Source organism: Bos grunniens, chromosome 19 (genome assembly GCF_055505025.1).
Source record: "Bos grunniens cultivar Pamir isolate PY7600 chromosome 19, Bosgru_T2T1.0, whole genome shotgun sequence".
In the NCBI taxonomy this organism is placed as follows: domain Eukaryota; kingdom Metazoa; phylum Chordata; class Mammalia; order Artiodactyla; family Bovidae; genus Bos; species Bos grunniens.
The window spans coordinates 540412-560213 of NC_141183.1; the positions used below are offsets into that span (position 1 = coordinate 540412).

Here is a 19802-nt window from a genome sequence, read left to right on the forward strand (position 1 = left end):
GAGTAATGCTTGTAACAATTTGCAAATAAATTATAATTAACCCATTAACCTGTTCTTAATCTCTTCTGAGTTTATTGCTATTACAGTCAACCAACCGCAGATCGAAAGTGAAACAAAAGTCCAAAACATTTTAAAAAGCAAAACTCAGGATTCTCTGGCCATCCAGTGGTTATGACGTGGTGCTTTCACCACCAGCACCCGGGTTTGATCCCTGCTGGGACACTAATATCCCACAAGCCAGGCAGGATGGCCAAAAATAAACGAATACAGGAAAAGGAAAACCTGAAATTGCCACACTGGCAAACACAGAGCATTGATCCTGTATTTACAGCTACATACGTAGCACTTACAGCGCTTTAGGTTTTCAGCAAACACAGACCATTGATACGGTATTCACAACCACGCATGTAGCACTTGCACCGTGTCGGGTGTACTGAGTAACACGGAAGGACACGCGCGGCCTGCGCAGACACCGCACGGTCTACACCGGGACTCGCGCCTCCCAGGGACCCAGCGGGAGCCAGTCCCCCCCAGGAACCTGGCTGTCTGTGGGGTCCGTGAACTAGTCCCCCCCAGGAACCCAGTGGTCTGTGGGGTCCGGGAGCCAGTCCCCATCAGGGACCCGGCGGTCGGGGTCCGGGAACCAGTCCCTGCCGATGCCAAGCGGCAAACGCTCCTCATCTACGGTCTCTCTAGATTGCAGGCTTCCTGAAGGTCAGGTCTGTGTGCTTCTCAGAACCTTCACCAGGCACATTTAATACATCCGCATTGAATGGATACTAAGTGAATTGATGGAAGTGACTTGTCAGAAAGGGTGACTCTTTCCCAAGAACAAAGATTCAGAGACTTCTTTGGGGGTATTTATTTACATTTTCTCCTATGAAGGCTCTTAGCTACGGAGGGCAAGCTCCTCAGCACACTCGGAGGCTGACAGGAAAGAGAAAGTCGCTCAGTCGTGTCTGACTCTTTGTGACCCCGTGGACTATAGAGTCCATGGAATTCTCCAGGCCAGACTACTGGGTGGGAAGCCTTTCCCTTCTCCAGGGGATCTTCCCAACCCAGGGATCAAACCCAGGTCTCCCACATTGCAGGTGGATTCTTTATCAGCTGAGCCACCAGGGAAGCCCCTGGAGGGCTGAGAGGTCATCGGAAGCTGCCCGGGACAGAATCATGGGTAGAAATGGCTGAGACGTGCCTGGGGCTCCCCAGCCCCGCAGCCCCACGCCGAGCTCGTGGCCAGCCCTCTGCCAGCCCTCTGGCTCTTGGGGGCCTGTGGCTGGCACAGTGCAGGCAGGAGAGATGCATGTGGGCTCCAGGCTGGCCCCTCAACACTCTGTCCCCCTCTCTCCACCAGCCAGTTGAGTAAGGAGGATGCAGCAGTGGAACCCGAGGCCCTAGACGGTGGAGCCACAGCCGGGAGTAGCGTGGTCCGTGGACGACTGCGGGCTCAGCTCCCTGCCCACAGGCCTGCCCCAAGACCCTGAGACGGACCTGCCCCTGTTGCTGCTAACCCACTTGCGGCTTGCGGGGGTCGTCTGCCAATGGCGGCTCGTGTCCTGAGCCTAGTGACACGGACAGGAAGCCACACCTTAGAAAGAGGGACTTGGGCAGCGGTGCCCTTGGTGAGCTGACCTGGGTCACGCGGCCAAGAGGAGCCTAGTCTTCCTTTTCTCAACTGGAGGTTCAGCCTCGCTGACTTCTATGAAAATTACAATGAATTGCCCAGGGACAGATAAGGGCAGACGGAGAAGCTATTGAAACACCTCTTCAGGCCTAACTAACATCTTCCTTTGACAACGACTCTGTCTCCGCACATGCAGCAGCTGGTGGTTTCTGGAGAACCAAGCTGTGCACCTCACCCCGGCCCTGGCTGAGACACGGAAGCGCAGCAGGCGGCTGCTGTTCTCACCGTGCAGGGGCTTCAGTGGGTGACGAGAAAGCTGCCCTGTCTGCACCCCGCGAATTGGGTTTTTACGATCAGAAGATGAGCTTGGCACCATTTCTCCCGCTCTGGCCAGGATCAGGGAAGTCCGACTGGAATCGGCCGCATCCCATGACCTTGGCCCAACAGACCTGCAGCCGTCACGCCACGCGGCCTCACACGAGCGTGAAACACGCGAAACTCACCTGCCCAGCCAACATCTCGTACAACAGGACGCCGTAGGCCCACCAGTCCACGGACTTCCCGTACGGCTGATAGGCGATTATCTGTGAGAAGGCAAACACATCAACTGCATTTGGTGAGCGAACAGGGAAGGCAAGCGTGCAGGCATTTACACTCTGTTCTCCACACAAGGTGGCGACAATGCTTGCCGTTGGGTTTGAAGGGATCCTTTTGCCCCACGAGAGCTCTGGACCCGTTGGACTCTTCTTCCGAACCCACCTGGAGACTAACTGTGTCACAGAACTTTGCTGAAAATAATAAAGATGGTGACGAGGAGGAGGAGAAGGATAAAGAGGAATTCCAGTTTCCTTGTGCTGCACAACAGGCCTGAGGGCACCTGCAGAAGGACTGACATTTCGAAGTGTCTTGAAGAGAGACGCAAAATATAATCAAATGTACGAGCTGGACCTTGTCTGAATCTTGATTCAAACCAACTGTAAAAAAAAGTTAGTAAAACTAAAATACAGTCTTGAGGTTGGATGATGTTAGAGGACTGTTGCTAACATTGTTCCCTGGCCTACAAGGTCTGAGGGTTAGTTACAAAGTGTCCTTCAGTTAGAAGTGAGTGTGTGCACGGCCATGTGCCTCAGAGATGTGTCTGTGGGTGCAACATGACACGTGACCTCTTAGATTTGGGTTAGATACTTGAGTAAAATGAAACGACTGGTTGCAGCTGGTGATGGGCCCGGAGACCTTGTCCCCTGCCCGCCCCTCTACCCGCTGGAGACTCTTGGACGTGCAGGCGGCTCTAGGCCCCCTGCCCCACCCTGGGAAAGGGGGTAGTACTGACTCGGATTTCTAAGACGCTGCCTCGCAGGTAGGCTGCAGGCCTAAGCACACACGTTGCTGACCGTGGTCACGCCCCAGGACTTGGGTGGAGGGTTCCAACAGGTGCTCAGCACGAACACCTGCAGCTCTGCAGACAAACTGGACTCCGGGGTGCCCTAGAGGACCCTGGGGTGCCCTAGAGGATTCCGGGGTGCCCTAGAGGATTCTGGGGTGCCCTAGGGGACCCTGGGATGCCCTAGAGGATTCTGGGGTGCCCTAGAGGACCCTGGGATGCCCTAGAGGATTCTGGGATGCCCTAGAGGACCCTGGGATGCCCTAGAGGACTCCGGGGTGCCCTAGAGGACCCTGGGATGCCCTAGAGGACCCTGGGGTGCCCTAGAGGACCCTGAGGTGCCCTAGAGGACTCCAGGGTGCTCTAGAGGACTCCGGGGTGCCCTAGAGGACCCTGGGATGCCCTAGAGGACTCCAGGGTGCTCTAGAGGACCCTGGGGTGCCCTAGAGGACCCTGGGGTGCCCTAGAGGACTCCAGGGTGCCCTAGAGGACCACGGGGTGTCCTAGAGGACCCTGGAATGCCCTAGAGCACTCCGGGGTTGCCCTAGAGGACTCCAGGGTGCCCTAGAGGACTCCGGGGTGCCCTAGAGGACCCTGGGATGCCCTAGAGGACTCCAGGGTGCCCTAGAGGACCCTGGGATGCCCTAGAGGACTCCGGGGTGCCCTAGAGGACCACGGGGTGTCCTAGAGGACCCTGGAATGCCCTAGAGCACTCCGGGGTTGCCCTAGAGGACTCCAGGGTGCCCTAGAGGACTCCGGGGTGCCCTAGAGGACCCTGGGATGCCCTAGAGGACTCCAGGGTGCCCTAGAGGACTCCGGGGTGCCCTAGAGGACCCTGGGATGCCCTAGAGCACTCCGGGGTTGCCCTAGAGGACTTGGGGGTGCCCTAGAGGACCCTGGGATGCCCTAGAGCACTCTGGGGTTGCCCTAGAGGACTCCGGGGTGCCCTAGAGGACCCTGGGATGCCCTAGAGGACTCCAGGGTGCCCTAGAGGACCACGGGGTGTCCTAGAGGACCCTGGAATGCCCTAGAGCACTCCGGGGTTGCCCTAGAGGACTCCAGGGTGCCCTAGAGGACTCCGGGGTGCCCTAGAGGACCCTGGGATGCCCTAGAGGACTCCAGGGTGCCCTAGAGGACTCCGGGGTGCCCTAGAGGACCCTGGGATGCCCTAGAGCACTCCGGGGTTGCCCTAGAGGACTTGGGGGTGCCCTAGAGGACCCTGGGATGCCCTAGAGCACTCTGGGGTTGCCCTAGAGGACTCCGGGGTGCCCTAGAGGACCCTGGGATGCCCTAGAGGACTCCAGGGTGCCCTAGAGGATTCTGGGATGCTCTAGTGGACTCCAGGGTGCCCTAGAGGACTCTGGGGTGTCCCAGTGGACTCTGCGGTGTTCCAGTGGACTCTGGGGTGCCCTAGGCTATGTTTCCCCTATGTCTAAGCAAATGTCCTGGGACATCAGCTAACTTCCTGCGTATCGGCCCACCCTATTCCTTTAAATAGTTACTATTTCTCGCTGGGGCGTGAGGAGGACATGTTCCTGGCTCCGTGTGGGTGGGAATAGGGGGCGCATGTTCGGATGCGGTAGCTTCAGAGCTCGTTTCCTCAGCAAGACAAGGAGAGCCAGAGGGACCTGCAGAGAAGCCTTAGTTTCTCTTGAAGACTGTTCTTCTCTGAAAACTCAGAAAGTACAAACATGAAAAGCACAAAAAACCCTACCAAAATGTGTCCCTAGTTTATTCCCTAATGACATGAAATGCTGGAGTCCTACCAGTCCCCGATGGCCTGACCTGGGCGAGTAGAGGAACCACAGATCCTGGCTGGGAGAGGGGGGCTCACTTGCCCGGCTCCCAGTGTGTGAGACACACTGCCCACTGTGTGCCCAGGGAGCCAGCAACGACTGCTGGCTCAGATTTTAGGGGATAGAAGCGAGATGCCTGAAACCAAACAGATAATGAGTGGTGCTCTGAACATTGACATATTTGTTTTAAAACTACAATTTATGGCTTTCAAATACATGGAACCACTCGCACTGGGATTAATAAAATATGAATCAAAGGGCTCTGAGGATTAGTTTAACGAGATTCAAAATCATCATTCCAGTTGTCGTAACTATATTTCAAAAGCCCTTGAGTAAAATTTGCTCTTGTAACTATATTAAAGCGAGGCCCTGCAATCTGTTCTCATTAATCAGTGTTTTAGTGTTTTTTTTTTTTTAAAGAATTTGTAATAGAAGGGTAGTTGATTTACAATATTGTGTTAGCTCCAGGTATACAGCAAAGTGATTCTGTTACATATATATGCGTGCATTTGTGCTAAGTCACTTCAGTCATGTCTGACTCTTTTGTGACCCCACGGACTGTAGCGCACCAGGTTCCTCGGTCCATGGGATTCTCCAGGCAAGAATACTGGAGTGGGTTGCCATGCCCTGCTCCGGGGATCTTCCTGGCCCAGATATCAAATGGCGGGTTTTTAACCATCTGAGCCACCAGGGGAGACCACACATGCGCGCGCGCGCGCGCGCACACACACACACACACACACACACACACACACGTGTATATCTACGTTTTTTTAAATTCCTTTCCATTTAGGTTATTATAGAATGTTGAATATAGCTCTCTGAGCTGTATAGGAAAACTGCTGTTTATCTATTTTGGTTTTTGTTTATTTTGAACACAGGCTGTGCTGCTGTGTGACCCACAAGGCCGAAGTGTGGCCTGGGTAGGGAACCAGCTTTACCTCGGACTCCACTTCCACACACATCCGAGCCTCTCACCACCCAGGCCTGCCTGCTCCGGGGCCTGGAAGGTGCCCCCAAGTTCGGGGAATTGTCAGAAGTCCAGGGTGTGGAACTCTGACTCTGGCCAGAATGATCCACACACCCTAAAGGCCACCTGAAGCTTTCAGTGCTGTTTGTTCTGACTCTTGTATTGACTTGCTCCTTGCGGTCCACATCCACAGAGTTAAGGTCTCCTGACTGGTGCTGAGAACCCTGCTGCGTCCTCCGAGGCGACGGCCTTGGTCAGCCCCTGGTGCCGGCCAGCCAGCCCTGCTCGGAGCGCCCGAGGCTGCTCTGAACCCCACAGCACCTGCGGGTGTTAGTAACAGGATGGCCTTAGGGGTTAGCGGGAGCATTTCCTCCTGGGGACCCTGAGAGTTGATCACCCCGGCTTCGCCCTGGATGGGATGAGACGGCTCTAAGATCTGAGCTGCCAGGGAGGTGGTGACCTCAGCGCCACACACCCTCGTTTAGCAAGAAGCAGACTTTGCCCCCAGTGAGCTGCTATTAAAAACATCTCTACCTCTCTGCAAAGGGGAACCGGCTAGAGAAGGAGCCCACGAAACAGCCGAGCACCCAGAAGCACAGGCCTAGGGCACCGGTTCCCAGCCCTGTGAGCCAGGAGACCCGCACTGCCCCCCTGAACAGCCGCTCGGCCATGCGCGGCTCTGAGCCTCTGAGAAGCAGCTGTGCAAACGGAGATGCGCTCTGGGTGCAAAACCCCCAAATGCAGACTAGCCCATGGAGAATCGTTCACTTTGGATATGCTGGGTTCAATAAGATACATTAGAACTAACTTCCCCTCTTTTTTCAGACACATGGCTACTTGAAGGCAGTTCTGGCTTGCATTTTATTCCTCCTGGCGGGGCTGGCCCAGACTGAGTCCTACCAGCTCCCACCGTCCAGTCCGGTGCCATGCTCCCACCCACCCAGGAAGCCAGCTCTGGGCTGAGGCCGTTGCTCAGGGACCACGGCGTGGACGGGAGGCTGTCTTGGGTCTGTCCCCAAGGGGACGGGTGCAGGGCCTCTGGCACTGGGAGCACAGCCCAGCCCGGGAGATGCCTGGTGCCCTGCAGACCCCAGTGAGGGACTGCCCTGGCGATATGTTCCCGTTGCAGGAAACTCACGACAGGAAAGGCAGGCTCGCAGGAAGGCTGGAGCCGGCAGCCTCCCAGCGGCACACAGGAGGCAGAGGCGGCCCTGGGGCCCGGACACCAGCTCCACGGCTGTCTGTCATTGTGACTGTTACTATAGCCCCTCAAGCCACGTGTTCGGGGGTGTCGGGATGTTGCCTGTCTTGTAAGCAGAATATGAACGGCTTTCTGCCAGCCTGGGCTCAGGACGTGCGAGGAAGGGGCAGGGGCAGGGGGCAGCCCTGGCCTCTTAGGAGGCCACAGGCTGGTGGCAGCTGGAAGGATGTCGCTCCAGGACCACCCCCGCCCCCAGCGTCCTGGGCTAGGGCCGCACAACCTGCCCGAAGCAGACGGGCCTTCATGGAATCGGGGGCAGCGTGTGCGGCTTCAGATGCAGTTGAGAGCAGCAACCATCAGGAATTTGACCAAGGGCCGGGGTCTCCTCTCTGTCGGCACATGGAGCCCTCATGAGACGCCGGCAGTAGGAGCAGCCCATTTCAAAGATGAAGAAGGAGGTACAGATAGGTTAAGTAGCTTAGTTCAGCCTCAGGCTGAACAGCCAGTCAGGCGCAAAGCTGGGACTTGAACCCGGGACGTCTGGACCACGGTGCTCCTTTGTTAGAGCCGACGGACCTGCAGCCGCACCTCGTCATCCCCTGAACCCAGGTTTACATCAGGGCTCGCTCTTGGCCTGCGCGTCCTACGGGTTTTTGAAAATGTACCATGACGTGTGCCATTACCGTACTCGAGAGTCTCCGCGTCCTCAGACCCCTCTGTGCCCTGTCCCCCCTCCCCGGACCACGGCAATGACTCATCTTTTTCACGGTCTTCCTAGTTTTGCCTCTTCCAGACGCCGAGAGCTGAGCGCACACAGTGAGCAGCGTTTTCGGGCTGGCTTCTTTCACTTGGTCGTATGAGGCTCTCCCAGGTTTTTCAGGCCTCGAGAGCTCCTCTCTTTAGTGTTGAATAATGTTCCACCGTCCAGACGTGTCGCAATTTATTTCCTCGCTCACCTGCGGGAGGGCGTCTCGCCAGCACCCAGGGTTTGGTCAGTACGACTAAAGCTGCTGTAAACACGCGTGTGCAGGCTTTTGGCAGACACACGTTCTCAGTTCGTCTGGGTAAACACTTAGGCGCAAGAAGGCAGGACCGTACAGTGAAGACTGTTTAGCTTTGTAAGAAACTGCAAACTGTCTTCCACAGGGGCTGTGCTGATTCTGAAGGAGGCACACGTAAAATTCTGAATAAACCGCCAGACTTCTGATCTGGTGGGAAGACCCCGCGCCCACACACCTGGTGCGTCTGGCTCTGGAGTGTGCTCTAGCGGGCCGTCAGCAGTCCTCGGATGAGGCGCCAAGCACACAGTTACCCAGGGAGAAAGCACCCCCATTTCAAGGCTCTCTGGTAAAGCTCTAAGCTCGTACTTTGGCCAATCTCTCTCCAGCTCCTCTGTAACATTTACTCGTCAAGGGATAAGGCGGGAAGCTGACTGTGGAACAACCAGGGCTGGAGAAACACCATCCCAGTTGCCCTGGGCCCCACAGCCTCTTTAGCCCCATGCCAAACTAACTTTCACGTTTCCTGTTGCATCAAAAGAACGGGACAGCTTCAGATTCTTTCTCTTCTCCCAACACGAAATTTTCAAGAACCTTCTCACAGCGAGATGCACTAAGAATATGATACAGTAACAGAGGCTGAGTTTTAATCAAGCCACCTTGCACCGGACGCATCTCCTGTATCCACGGGGGCGGCCAGGGCCTGGCGAGCTCCTAAGTAGGGACATGCAGGGGGTGGGGGAGACCCAGGGCTCCACCCTGGAAGGGATTCTCAGAGCGGGTGGCGGGTCCCTCTGGCCCTGTGGACCCCAGAGCTGTAGGGAGGGACTCCAACTGAGGAGGCCGAAGAGGGCGCTGTAAGGGAGGGGACGTCTACCTTGGCCTGCACGCAGCCCACATCCAGCGAGCCCTCCGTGTGCAGCCTGGGAGCCGAGCATGGTTTTAAATTGTTTAAATGCAAATGGAAAAATGTTAAAAAGATGATCAGTCTTTGAGCCTTTTGGCAGGAACAGTTGCTCAAATTGGCGAAATCTAAAATTTAGATGAAGGCAAAACCCAAAACATTTTCTCTCTAGCGCTTAGCAGAAAACACTTGCTGATCCCAGGTGGGTAACCAGAGTGGGGCCCTCCTGCCTGGGTCCTGGGCGCCTTTGAGACCTGCCCCTTCAGGGAGTGTGCTGAGGGTTCTCCAACACGGAGCTCAAGGCCAGAAGTACAGGGGACTCCCTCCATGATCCTGGACGGCCTCTGTGCGGGGACAGGCCTCACCTCTACCAGGATCTAGCACTTACGTGCCTCCCCTGGATACAGAGCTGCCTGTGAACATGCTCTGACCTCGAGAATGTGGTGGGCATGGCACAGCAACTAAGTTCTAGGTGCAGCTTAAGGAGCCTCAGTGAGGTCGTCTGAAGCTCTGAATAAGCCACTGAAGGAGGAGAAATCTCACGCAGGGCAGACCACACAGAGGTGGACCCGGGGGGCCGTAGCCAAGAGCCAGAGCCCAGGGCCCCCTGGACCCTCCAGAGCCCAGCGGGCTGCGCCGGCTGGCACGTCCCTGCTGAGTCCTGACTCGAAGAATCCCAGTGCTAACTCAGTTGTAGTTTTAAGCCCTTAAGTCTTGGGGTGGTTACACAGCAGCAGATCATTGAAACAACCGTCAAATAAGAGACACAACTATATGAAGCCCAAGCTTATTATGGGCAAAACCTAGTCCTCGAAGTGGAGCTTTGAAACGGCACTGTGACGATTCCCACTTTACAGACGTCACCCTGAGTTTTTAAAAGAGCAGAGCTATAGCCAGAATTGACTCAACGACGATAAAGAAAAAGTCACAAAATCAAACAGAACTCTTCCCTTCTCGGAGACATCCTGTCTGCGTAGGGCTACGAGACAGCCAAGCTGAATCAATCCAGAATCAACGCGTGGCCGTCAGCCTCTGGCCTCACGAGGGGCTCTAGAGCTCGGCCACCGTGGCCTGGTCACTGGTCTCCCCCGGGGCAGCAGGTGGGGGGCCCAACTCCCTGCTCGGTGCTCCCGTTGGCCCCCAACCCCCATTGTCTCAGGCCTCCTCTGCCGAGCACGGAGCGGTTCACAATGCTCCCGGCACGTCTGAACAAGACGATCACTCGTGCAGCGACAAAACACAGTAGGCATGAGGAACACATTATGTGCCTGTAAGACCTTTATCAGCCAGATAGAGGCTTTTTCAGAGTCTCACAGTCCAGTGAGTCTTCACAGACGTGTGTGGTGCCCTCAGAGCAAGGGTACACTGAGGTGTGAGTGCCACAGGCCAGCCCTTCGGGGCGGGCACCCTGGAGCCTGCCCGGCCGCCTGTGGTCTGCAAGCCCCCACAGTGCAGCTCTCCTTTTCCTTGTCTGCAGAACAGGCACTGTGCCTCTCACCCCCAGGACTGTCGTCAGAACGAATGAGGGGACGGGTTCAGGAGTGCAGTCCAGGCCCCACAGCGGGAACACTGCACGCCATCTCTGCCCAGATGCCTGCCTGCTCCTCCCCACAGCCCAGGGCAGTTTTGCCACGTAAAAGGTGAAAAGGAATTCAGTAATCTTGGCCCCATTTTTAAAAGATTTAAACACATCTTCAATGGAAGGGCCAACGAGCGCAGCCACAGAATTCCAGAGTCACGATGCGTCGGTGCATCCTGCTCGGAGGACACAGCCAGGTCTGGACGGGGGAAGGTGTCCATCCCCGGGTGGCCTCCGGCTGGGACCGCAGCCACTGTGGGGGGACTGAGGAGCCCCAGTGCAGAGCCCAGTTCGGCCAGCAGAGGACTTGAGGCCCCGGGGAAATAAACAGACCTCTGCCCCTCTGGTTCATCATCTGGAAAACAGGGCCAACGGCACCGAGTCTGCAGATTAGACCGACGTCAAGGTCAACGGAGAAACGGCACCCACTCCAGTGCTCTTGCCTGGAGAATCCCAGGGACGGGGGAGCCTGGTGGGCTGCCGTCTCTGGGGTCGCACAGAGTCGGACACGACTGAAGTGACTTAGCAGCAGCAGCAGTAGCAGCAAGGAGGTCAATGCGTCTCCACTCAGCAGGTCATCCATCCAGGGATGGCTGATGCACAAGGAGCTGGTCTTCTCTGGGGGAGACCAGGAGAAAGAGAGGGGGAGGGAGCATGGGCGGGGTAGGGGAGGCCGAGGGAGAGGGGAGTGAGGGAGAGGGGAGTGAGGGAGAGAGGAGAGGGAGGGGGAGAGGAGGGCAGGAAGAGAGAAGGGGGAGCGTGGGAGGGGAGGGGGGAGCGTGGGGGAGGGGAGGGAGACGGGAGGGACGAACGGGCTGAACTCTCTCAGGGACAACATCACAGGAGGGGCCCAAGGCTCCAGAGAACTGGTAAACCCATTCAGCTCTGATGCCAGGAAAACTATGAGACAAAGGATGAGGTAATACAAGCAACATCACTCCTCTAAAGATCTGAGACAAGCCGTGCAGTTTAAGGAAGACCCCCTCCCTTCCAAAGCGCCTGGCCCAGGCTCTTCAGCCTCTCCTCGGGAGGCAGGCAGGTGGTTCATCGTCTCCGGTGAGGCTGGAGTCGCTGGACCGTGATGACACGGAGGGAAATCGGCCTTTGATGGGAAGAAGCGCCTTCCGGTTTATCCTTCTCTTTCTTAATCAAGGGCTTTCTCCGAGGCCGTGCGCCCTGGTTGGTGTGGGGTCTGCGCTCACAAGCCCGACCTCAGAGGAGCCTTGCACCCCTCACTGGCTTCTATCTCTTCTCCCGTTTCTTCCGTCTGGCAGGCGCTAATTTACTGCCTGGCTGCCCGCCTGCGCGCACCAAACGAGGTCCTTGTTCATTTGCCTTTCAGATGCTCTTGTTTTCACTCCCTCACTCTACGACTTTTTCCCAGAGACCAGGAGGCATCTCCAGGGAGGAGGGTATTCTGGCCTCTTGGGCCATCTGGGTTCCTGGGCTGACTTCCCGTCCACCTTCAGACCCTCGGGGGTCCCCAGTCATGGATGAGGGGAGCCGCGAGGCCACCGTCCCTACTCTGTTCCCGTGATCACCCCACACCCTCCTGCTGGCCACGGCAGCTCCAGACTCCCAGGTAGGGGTAGGGACTCCTCATTGGACAGCAGCCAAGGGTCCTGCCGCATGGAGCTCAGTCGGAGACAAAGAAATAAGTAAATATGGGAGCACGTGATATGGTCCATCAGAGGGTGACCTGTGCCACCAAAGGGACCAGGGATGCGGGGGTGGTGGCGAGGCAGGAGGTTTGCCACCTGGACCAGGGTGGCCAGGAAAGGACCTCCCACAGGTGACATCTGAGCCAAGGCTTCAGGAGGGGAAGGCCGGCCCAGGTGGAGGAAGGGAAAGGAGAATCAGACGTACTTTACATAAAAACGGAGACTTCCGGCAGCTCTCGGGCAGGGCAGGGCTGAAAGGAGAGTCCAGGCCCCAGGAGGGAATCCATCCGGCCCCTGTCGCCAGCGGACGGGCGTGCACATGCGCTTCTGGGCAGCTGGCGGGCCGGGGAAGGGGGGTGGGGTGGGCTTGCCTGCAAGCCTCTCCTCCCAGGAGTGACCCGGGCTGCAGGCCCCTCTGTCGTGCCCAGGAGAACACGGGCTCCTCCGCGGCTCTGAGCTCTCCAGGCGGCAGCGGCCCACTTGGAACGGCTTCCGCGTCAGACCCTCGGGCAGCCCCGCCCCCACGGGGCCGTAGCGGGGAGAATGCCCGAGGGGCGGGGCTCCGAGCTGCAGGCTCAGCCTGGCTTCTGGCGGGGTAGGGGGGTCTGCCCGGGTCTGCAGCTGGGCACCATCCTGACTCACTGCCTTAGAGACGAAAGGGTCTGGTCGTGACTGAGCCCCTCAGACATTCCAGAAGACGTGGTCCATATCACCTAGTGGCTCTTTCCCTCGGGGCGTTTCCTCCTCTCTCTGGAGATGCAGTTCGTGCAGAGGACACACAGGCTTTGTGCTCAGTATCTCGGCTCCAAACCCCACTACTGCCTCCCCCAAGTCGTGTTTCAAGTGTGACAGGCAGAAGCTGTGTTCCCAGGGCTTGGTCCGGAGAAGAGGGTCCCTGCGTCGTGGGTGACGCCCTCTGAGGTGGGGCTACATGTCCCTGCCCGACCAGGCTGTGAGGAAGGGTTCTGCGCTGTGCACCTTCCAGAGGCTTCACCCCCACTGCAGCCGGGGCCCGCAGACGCTGCCTGGCTCTTGCCCAGGCCAGAGCCGACGGGGCTCGGGTCCAGTCGGCGCCGGCAGGCCCCTGACTCTGACTGGATCTCGCCGGCCAGGATAGCTGAATTTCAGGTGGGGGATGAGGTCCAGATGAAGCCTCGGGGGACTCTCTAGCTGACCTCGAAGGGTCCTTCTATGGCAGAGCAGAGAGTCGCAGTAACATCAGCTTCAGGAGCTAGTTGCTGATGTGGGCCCCTTTCGTGGGTGTCCATCTCGGCTGCAAACGTGTGTTAGTGACACTTTCTGCCTCTGCTCATCTTCACTGGTTCAGGAGATGTTACAAAAACCATTTCAAGGCTTCTGAACAAACAGTCACAAACATTTAAGCCTCCGCTTTGCCTGTTAAGGAAAATGCCACCTAAGATAATCACGTGGCCTTTGCCTGACAGGAAGGTTTACACAGAGGACAGGATTATTTTCACCTCTGAGCAATTCACAGACTATGAACCTAGATGGTCTTTTCTATACCCTGCACTGATTCCTTGAGCAAAATATTCCAATTCCTGGACACACAGAAAGAAAATGCTGGCAAAAGGCACAACAACAGGCAGTCATTCCTGACAGAGCTGCCCAAGGAGTGCGGCTTACTCCTCAAAGAGAGTCAGGTGGAAACTGGGTGTAGATCCGGTTCCATCTGTGTCACCTCTTCCACCGCAAGTGGGGAGCACTTCCTGGGGAAGGCCCACAGCAGGCCTGCAGGATGCTCTCTGGATGTGCAAACGGCCCGGGTTCGAGCGGTTTCCCATGGTGGAGATGGCCGGAGCCAGGGGCAGCAGCTGGACTCCGGAGTTTGTAGTAATGTCACCTCAGACCATCATTTACCACCTCAGTCACCTTGTCTGAAATACGGGCCTGTGGTTCTGTTTCTCTTTGGGGTTTGTCACGAGGAGAAGAAAGAAGGGCCCAGCACACAGGGGACACTGGAGAAATGGTGGGCGCCCCTTTATCGTCGCTTCCACAGTGGGAACAAGGAGAGGAATGAAGGGTGACAGGACCTGAGGGAATCTGGGGCCAGACATGTGATCCTGGGTGTAGTAAGGGCCCCGAGTTAGTTTTCCACAAATCCCTCTCTGACAGCTTGTTGCCAGCATCCTTTTCTTCAATGGGTGTTCCCAGCCTGTATCTCTTAAATCATGTTCCCAGAGTCCCTCTCTGACACCTTGTTACAAGCATCCCTCCCACTGAAAGTATTCCCAGAATTCCCTTCTCTCAAGGATGTTCCCAGCATCCCTCTCTCTGATGTTATGTTCCCAGAATTCCTCTCTCTGATGTCACATTCCCAGAATTCCTCTCTCCGATGGATGTTCCCAGCTTCTCTCTCTTTGATGGATACTCCCAGAATTCCTGGGAATATATCAGAAGGATATTCCCAGCATCCCTCTCTCTGAGGGATGTTCCTAGCATCCCTCCTTCTGACAGCACATCCTCAAGTTCTGAGCATGACATGGCCAGCACCATACAGGTGCGATCTCTTAAATGGCAATCAAGCTCAGTTCAAAAGTGTCTTTTCCAAGTCAACCTAGTCTATACTGTCCCAAGTAAGTGAGCAGGAAGACAGCAGGAGGCTTACAATCCAATGTGAGTTAAGTGAAGAAAATCAATGCCAGGAGCAACAACTTTCCAGTTACAGACAACCTCATGAGGTGGACATTATCACGCCCCTTCACAGGTGAAGACTAAAGCCTCGGGTGTTTAAGTAACTTGACCAAGTGGTACAAGCAGTGTTCCAAAATAATGACTGTGGTTCTAGAAGGTGCTTAGAGGAAAAAGCCAATCCGAAAAGATGATACTGTATGACTGCATCCTATAATATTCTTGAAATGACAATATTATGCAACAGAAGAGAGAAGAGTGGTTGCCAGGGGTCAGGGATGGGTGGGGTGCAGGAAGTGGGTGGGTGTGGTTATGAAAGGACGACAGGGGAGCTGCTGTGGCGGCCAGCCGATCTGTACCTGGACAGGGTGCTGGAGACGTCAGCTGACACGTGGTCACGCTGCACAGCACTAAAAAAACATACACACCGAAGAGCACAGGCTTACAGAAGCTCAGCGTCACCGCGATACGTTAGCGGTACACTCGGGCGGGGGAAGGAGGTATCATTTAGTGAGAGGCAGTGGGCTGAACCACACTCCCTTCCCTCAGAGATCCTTACCCCCAGAATCTGTAAACATGCTACTTCCACTTAGTAAACGAAATTTTGCAGCTGTGGATAAGTTATAGATTCTGAGATGGGAAGATGACTCTGGAGTATCTGGGTGAAGCCCATGCAACCCCAACGGTCCCGATGAGAGGGAGGCTGGAGGGCTGGGGCTGGAAGAGACAGAGATTCTGAGATGTGATGCTGTCAGCATAGACGGTGGAGGAGGGAACCACAAGCTGAGGACCAGCTCCAGAGGCTAGAAAAGGAGACAGTCACCCTGGAGCTGCTGCAGGGACGGTCACCCTGTCAGCAATTCCACAGTAACCCAATGAGACTGAATTTTGACTCCTGACCTCCAGAGCTATAAGAGAATAGATTTGTACTGCTGTAATCCTCTAAGCTGGTAGTGATAATAGCAGCTATATGAAATTAATACAACGAGGAACCTTGGGGAAAAAGGCAACAAACTTCAATTATTTGGGAAATTTCATTTAAGTGGAATGCTCTCATCCCTGGTGATATCAGATGGCCGAGGCATTACCGAACATGAGAAGCTGTTTGTTTGATCAGCAGAGACCTGGTCTTGATGGAGAGGAAGCTCAAAGCCACCTTGATTCCTCAAACTGCTGCCGTTCCCTGCCATCAAGCTTTGGCAGCATCTGGTGGGTGGTACTTGGAGCTGGCACAGCTCACAATAACAGCCTGTTTAATCCATGTCAGCCAGGAGAAGCCTCCAGAATAAATACTGCATCCAGAGGGCGTATTTTTTCTGTACCATTTCTTTATCCTTCATATTTGAAAAATATTTAAACTCACGATATACCTGGAGAAACTAAAGTGTGGTTCTTTGCAGGTAAAGAGGTTAGGCAGATTAAGGATCAAGAGAATAATTGGACATGTAATTCAGAATTTAAGTTTTTAGGTAAATATTCTAAGCCTATGTTTCTAACTAGGAATATAACAAGCCAAAAAAAACCAAAAAAAAAGCCTTGACAAAGGAATAAAAGTTGGCTTCCGTTTGGGAATAATGGCTGTGACAGAGGGTTCCGGGTACAGACACTGTACCAGGCGCCTGTAGTTCTCAGAGCAGCTCTGCAGGGAACACAATATTGTCCCTGACTTGCCACTGCAGAAACAGAGGCTCGGAGCGGTTAGGTCACTTGCTTGAGCTCCCATAGCCTATAAATAATAAAGTCTGGACTGGCGCTCACATTGGTCAGATCTCCAAGCTCATGTCTTGCCCTCGCTACTGCCTCAAAAATAAATATGTAAGGCAGCATGTTGAATAAATACCACAACGTCACCAACAGCTAACATGAGAGCTCTACAAAGAGCTGAAGGTTGGCCTAACTTGGAATTTATCACCTGCCCCGTGCCGGAGCTCAGTGGGGAAGGGACTGTGCCGTCCACAGGGCAGAAAGTGGGCTACACAGCGACCCAGGGTGGTAACCCACCCAGTCACTGGCATGCAGGAAGCTTCATAATATAGGAAGAAAACCGTTCCACGTGTGTAATAACAAAGCCAGAGCAGCACGGCCCCTGCCAGCAACACACAGTCCTGCAGCTGCTCTGCCGGGCCTCGTGGGTGTGCTCGTCCCGGCCGAGACTCCAGGACCCACACCCGGGTGCTGCTGAGGGCACTTGCTGCTGTTTAGTCGCTCAGTCGTGTCTGACTCTGTGCGACCCCATGGGCTGCAGCTCGCCAGGCTCCTCTGTCCATGGGATTCTCCAGGCAAGAATACTGGAGTGGGTTGCCATTCCCTTCTCCAGGAGATCTTCTGACCCAGGGATGGAACCTGCATCTCCTGCATAGGCAGGCGGGTTCTTTAACACGGGGTCACCTTTGGAGAACCAAGTACTACCTATAAAACAGCATGGTGTCTGGTGGGCTAATCACTCTGGTTTTCTGACACAGACAACAAACTGGTGGTCACCAAAAGGGAAAGGGGGGCAGGGACGAATTAGAAGCTCAGGATTAATGGATACACACCATTCTATACACAACAGATAATCAGCAAGGACCTACTGTACAGCACAGGGAGCCACATTCAGTGTCTTATAATAACCCACAATGGAAAACAACATGAATATATTCTTATAATAACTGAATCACTTTGTTGTACACCTGAAACTAACACGAAATTATAAATCAACTATACTTCAATAAAAAACAAAGCAAAACATTAAATCACTCTGATTTTGCTAAAATCCCATCATTGGAACCACCCCTGAGCCTGTGTTTCCACACGGAGCCCCTCCAAGCAAGGTCCCTCCTTCTCCACCCCATGGTGGTTCTTACACTCCTTTGCCTGTGACTGTAAGAAATGCATTTTACCACACACCCACCTCACACATACGTGTAACAGAAACAAAAGTTCCGTGAAGCAGGACGTGTCCTTGCGTGTGCACGGGGCTCTCGTGCTTTGTGTTTCTGTATTTGCTCCGCACACACTGACGGGTGATGCTGGATCCCATCCACACCCCACAAGTGGTCGTGCTTCACGGCAGCGAGGGGCCTACCTCTGGGGCGATGTAGTCGGGGGTCCCGCAGAAGGTCCTGGTCGTGACGCCATCCATCATGTGCTCCTTGCACATCCCGAAGTCCGCGATCTTAATGTGTCCTTCCGAGTCCAGCATGACGTTGTCTAACTTCAGGTCCCTGCAAGGAAGCAGGCGCCATCAGCGTCCCTCCGCATGAAACCGCTTCGCTCTGCCTCGTGCCTACAGGCCTGGGGGAGCTGGGGCGGGGCCTGCCACTTAGCGATTTTCCATCTCTGGAGGCAGCACTGTGCCTAGGGTACCGGTGTGCATGCCAAGGCGCCTCTGTCCTGTCCAACTCTGTGTGACCCCACTGACTGCAGCCCACCAGGCTCCTCTGTCCATGGGCTTCTCTAGGCAGGAATACTGGAGTGGGTTCCATGCCGTCCTCCAGGGGATCTTCCCAACCCAGGGATCAAACCGGTGTCTCTTAAGTCTCCTGCATTGGCAGGCGGGTTCTTTACCACTAGTGCCACCTGTGAAGCCCACCTAGGGTACAGCAGATACTTAATAAATCAGACTGAGTGACAGAGACAGTGATTCCCACCTTGACTGCAGGTGAATCTCCGGAGACTCAGCTGAGCAGCTCCGAGGGGCCCGCACTCCCTGGTTTGTTAGTGTCCCACCCAGAGGGCTCAGGCTCCCCCACCGGGGTGCAAACTGCAGGCTGAGAACCACCGCAGAGTGCACTCGGCCCCCCATTTTGCACCGTGTCCTGGTCACTCTCCGGTTAGTGCCGGCCGACGTCCTGCCTTCACTGTAACCAGCAATGGCAGGAACCGGATCCGGCGGCCCCCCTCTCCCCGCCCGCCCCAGCACCTGCGCTCCTCTGCTGAGCATCACTAGCAGAAACTCAGCCCTCACAGGTCCCCGACCCTCACGCTACATGAAAGGCAGAGGAGGGAGCTGGCAGGGGAAAGAAAAGCTCATTTTCTTGCAGAAGCAGAAATGAGATATGCTGTCTCTGAGATCCAGAAACCAGAAGCTGGTCCACATTTGCCCAGAGGCTGCAGAGAACAGTGGGTCCCAGCAGGTCTCCACGACGGGGTAGGGGGGATTGTCCTCTCCATGTTGACAGCCCCTCTCCCCACAACAGAAGCACACACCCATGGAGTCCAGAGGGCCAGCAAAGCCTCTGTGCTGCGGGCAGCAGGGCCTCGATACACACCGATAAATGATTCCTCTTTTATGAAGAAAGAACAGCCCGATGGAAATCTCTGCCGCATAGAACCTGCAACAGAAAATGTCTGTCAGGCGTCCGGCTTGTTCCCTCTGGCCTCCTGGATACTTTCTGCCTCAAGATCAGGCATCAAAATGGCACAGGAAGGGAGACCCTGACCGCCAGAGACCAGCACTGCCCTACAGGCAGCTCCAACCTTCTGGGGTTTTATGACCCCAGTTCCCCAAGGGATGACACAGCTGATAAAATCAGTGAAGCAGGTTTATTACCTGCCTGAAAACAAGCCCTTCTTGTCTGGGGCAGGTGGACAGGTAATTTACTGCTTAAAAGAAACTTCGAGCACAATCTTTTAAAGAGTGGCTGTCTGCCAGGCTGTCCTGTGTCAGGGCTACAGTAGACTGAGCAAATCTCCATTTTCCCCCTTAAGGACAGAATACGGTAGTGTGTGAAAACACACGTCTGCCCTGGAAGAGAAAGGTCAGCGTGAGCGGAACTCTGGGACTGGTTTACTCAGCCCCACACCCTCACCCCGGGCGCTGGGGGAGTGGGACCCAGGCCACAGTTCATACCTGGCGCACCCTTTAAATAATTCATGATAGGAAGGAGTTACAGCCATGGCTTCAGAGTTGTTAATGGATCAATCTCTGAAACTCCAAATAAACACTGAAGGAGGTTTTAAAATCTGCTTTGTGTTTAGTTCCTGAAGCCCGAGAAGCCACAAGATTCTGCCTGTGCAAACAGCACTCTCGCGAGGCTTCCGTAAGCACACGTGCT

General features: G+C 55.2%; 1 protein-coding gene across 7 annotated transcripts in view; it reads right to left on the minus strand.

Annotated features, from left to right (window-relative positions):
* The window catches only part of PRKCA (protein kinase C alpha), a 301651-nt gene that overhangs the window by 19946 nt on the left and 261903 nt on the right, over nt 1-19802 (minus strand). For all 7 annotated transcript variants that reach the window (XM_086355747.1, XM_086355743.1, XM_086355745.1 and 4 more), the window contains 3 exons: nt 19017-19079; nt 17831-17969; nt 2128-2208 (listed from right to left, as the gene is read on the minus strand). In XM_086355747.1, the coding sequence (XP_086211873.1) occupies nt 2128-2208; nt 17831-17969; nt 19017-19079 (283 nt within the window). The remainder of the gene's footprint in view (nt 1-2127; nt 2209-17830; nt 17970-19016; nt 19080-19802) is intronic.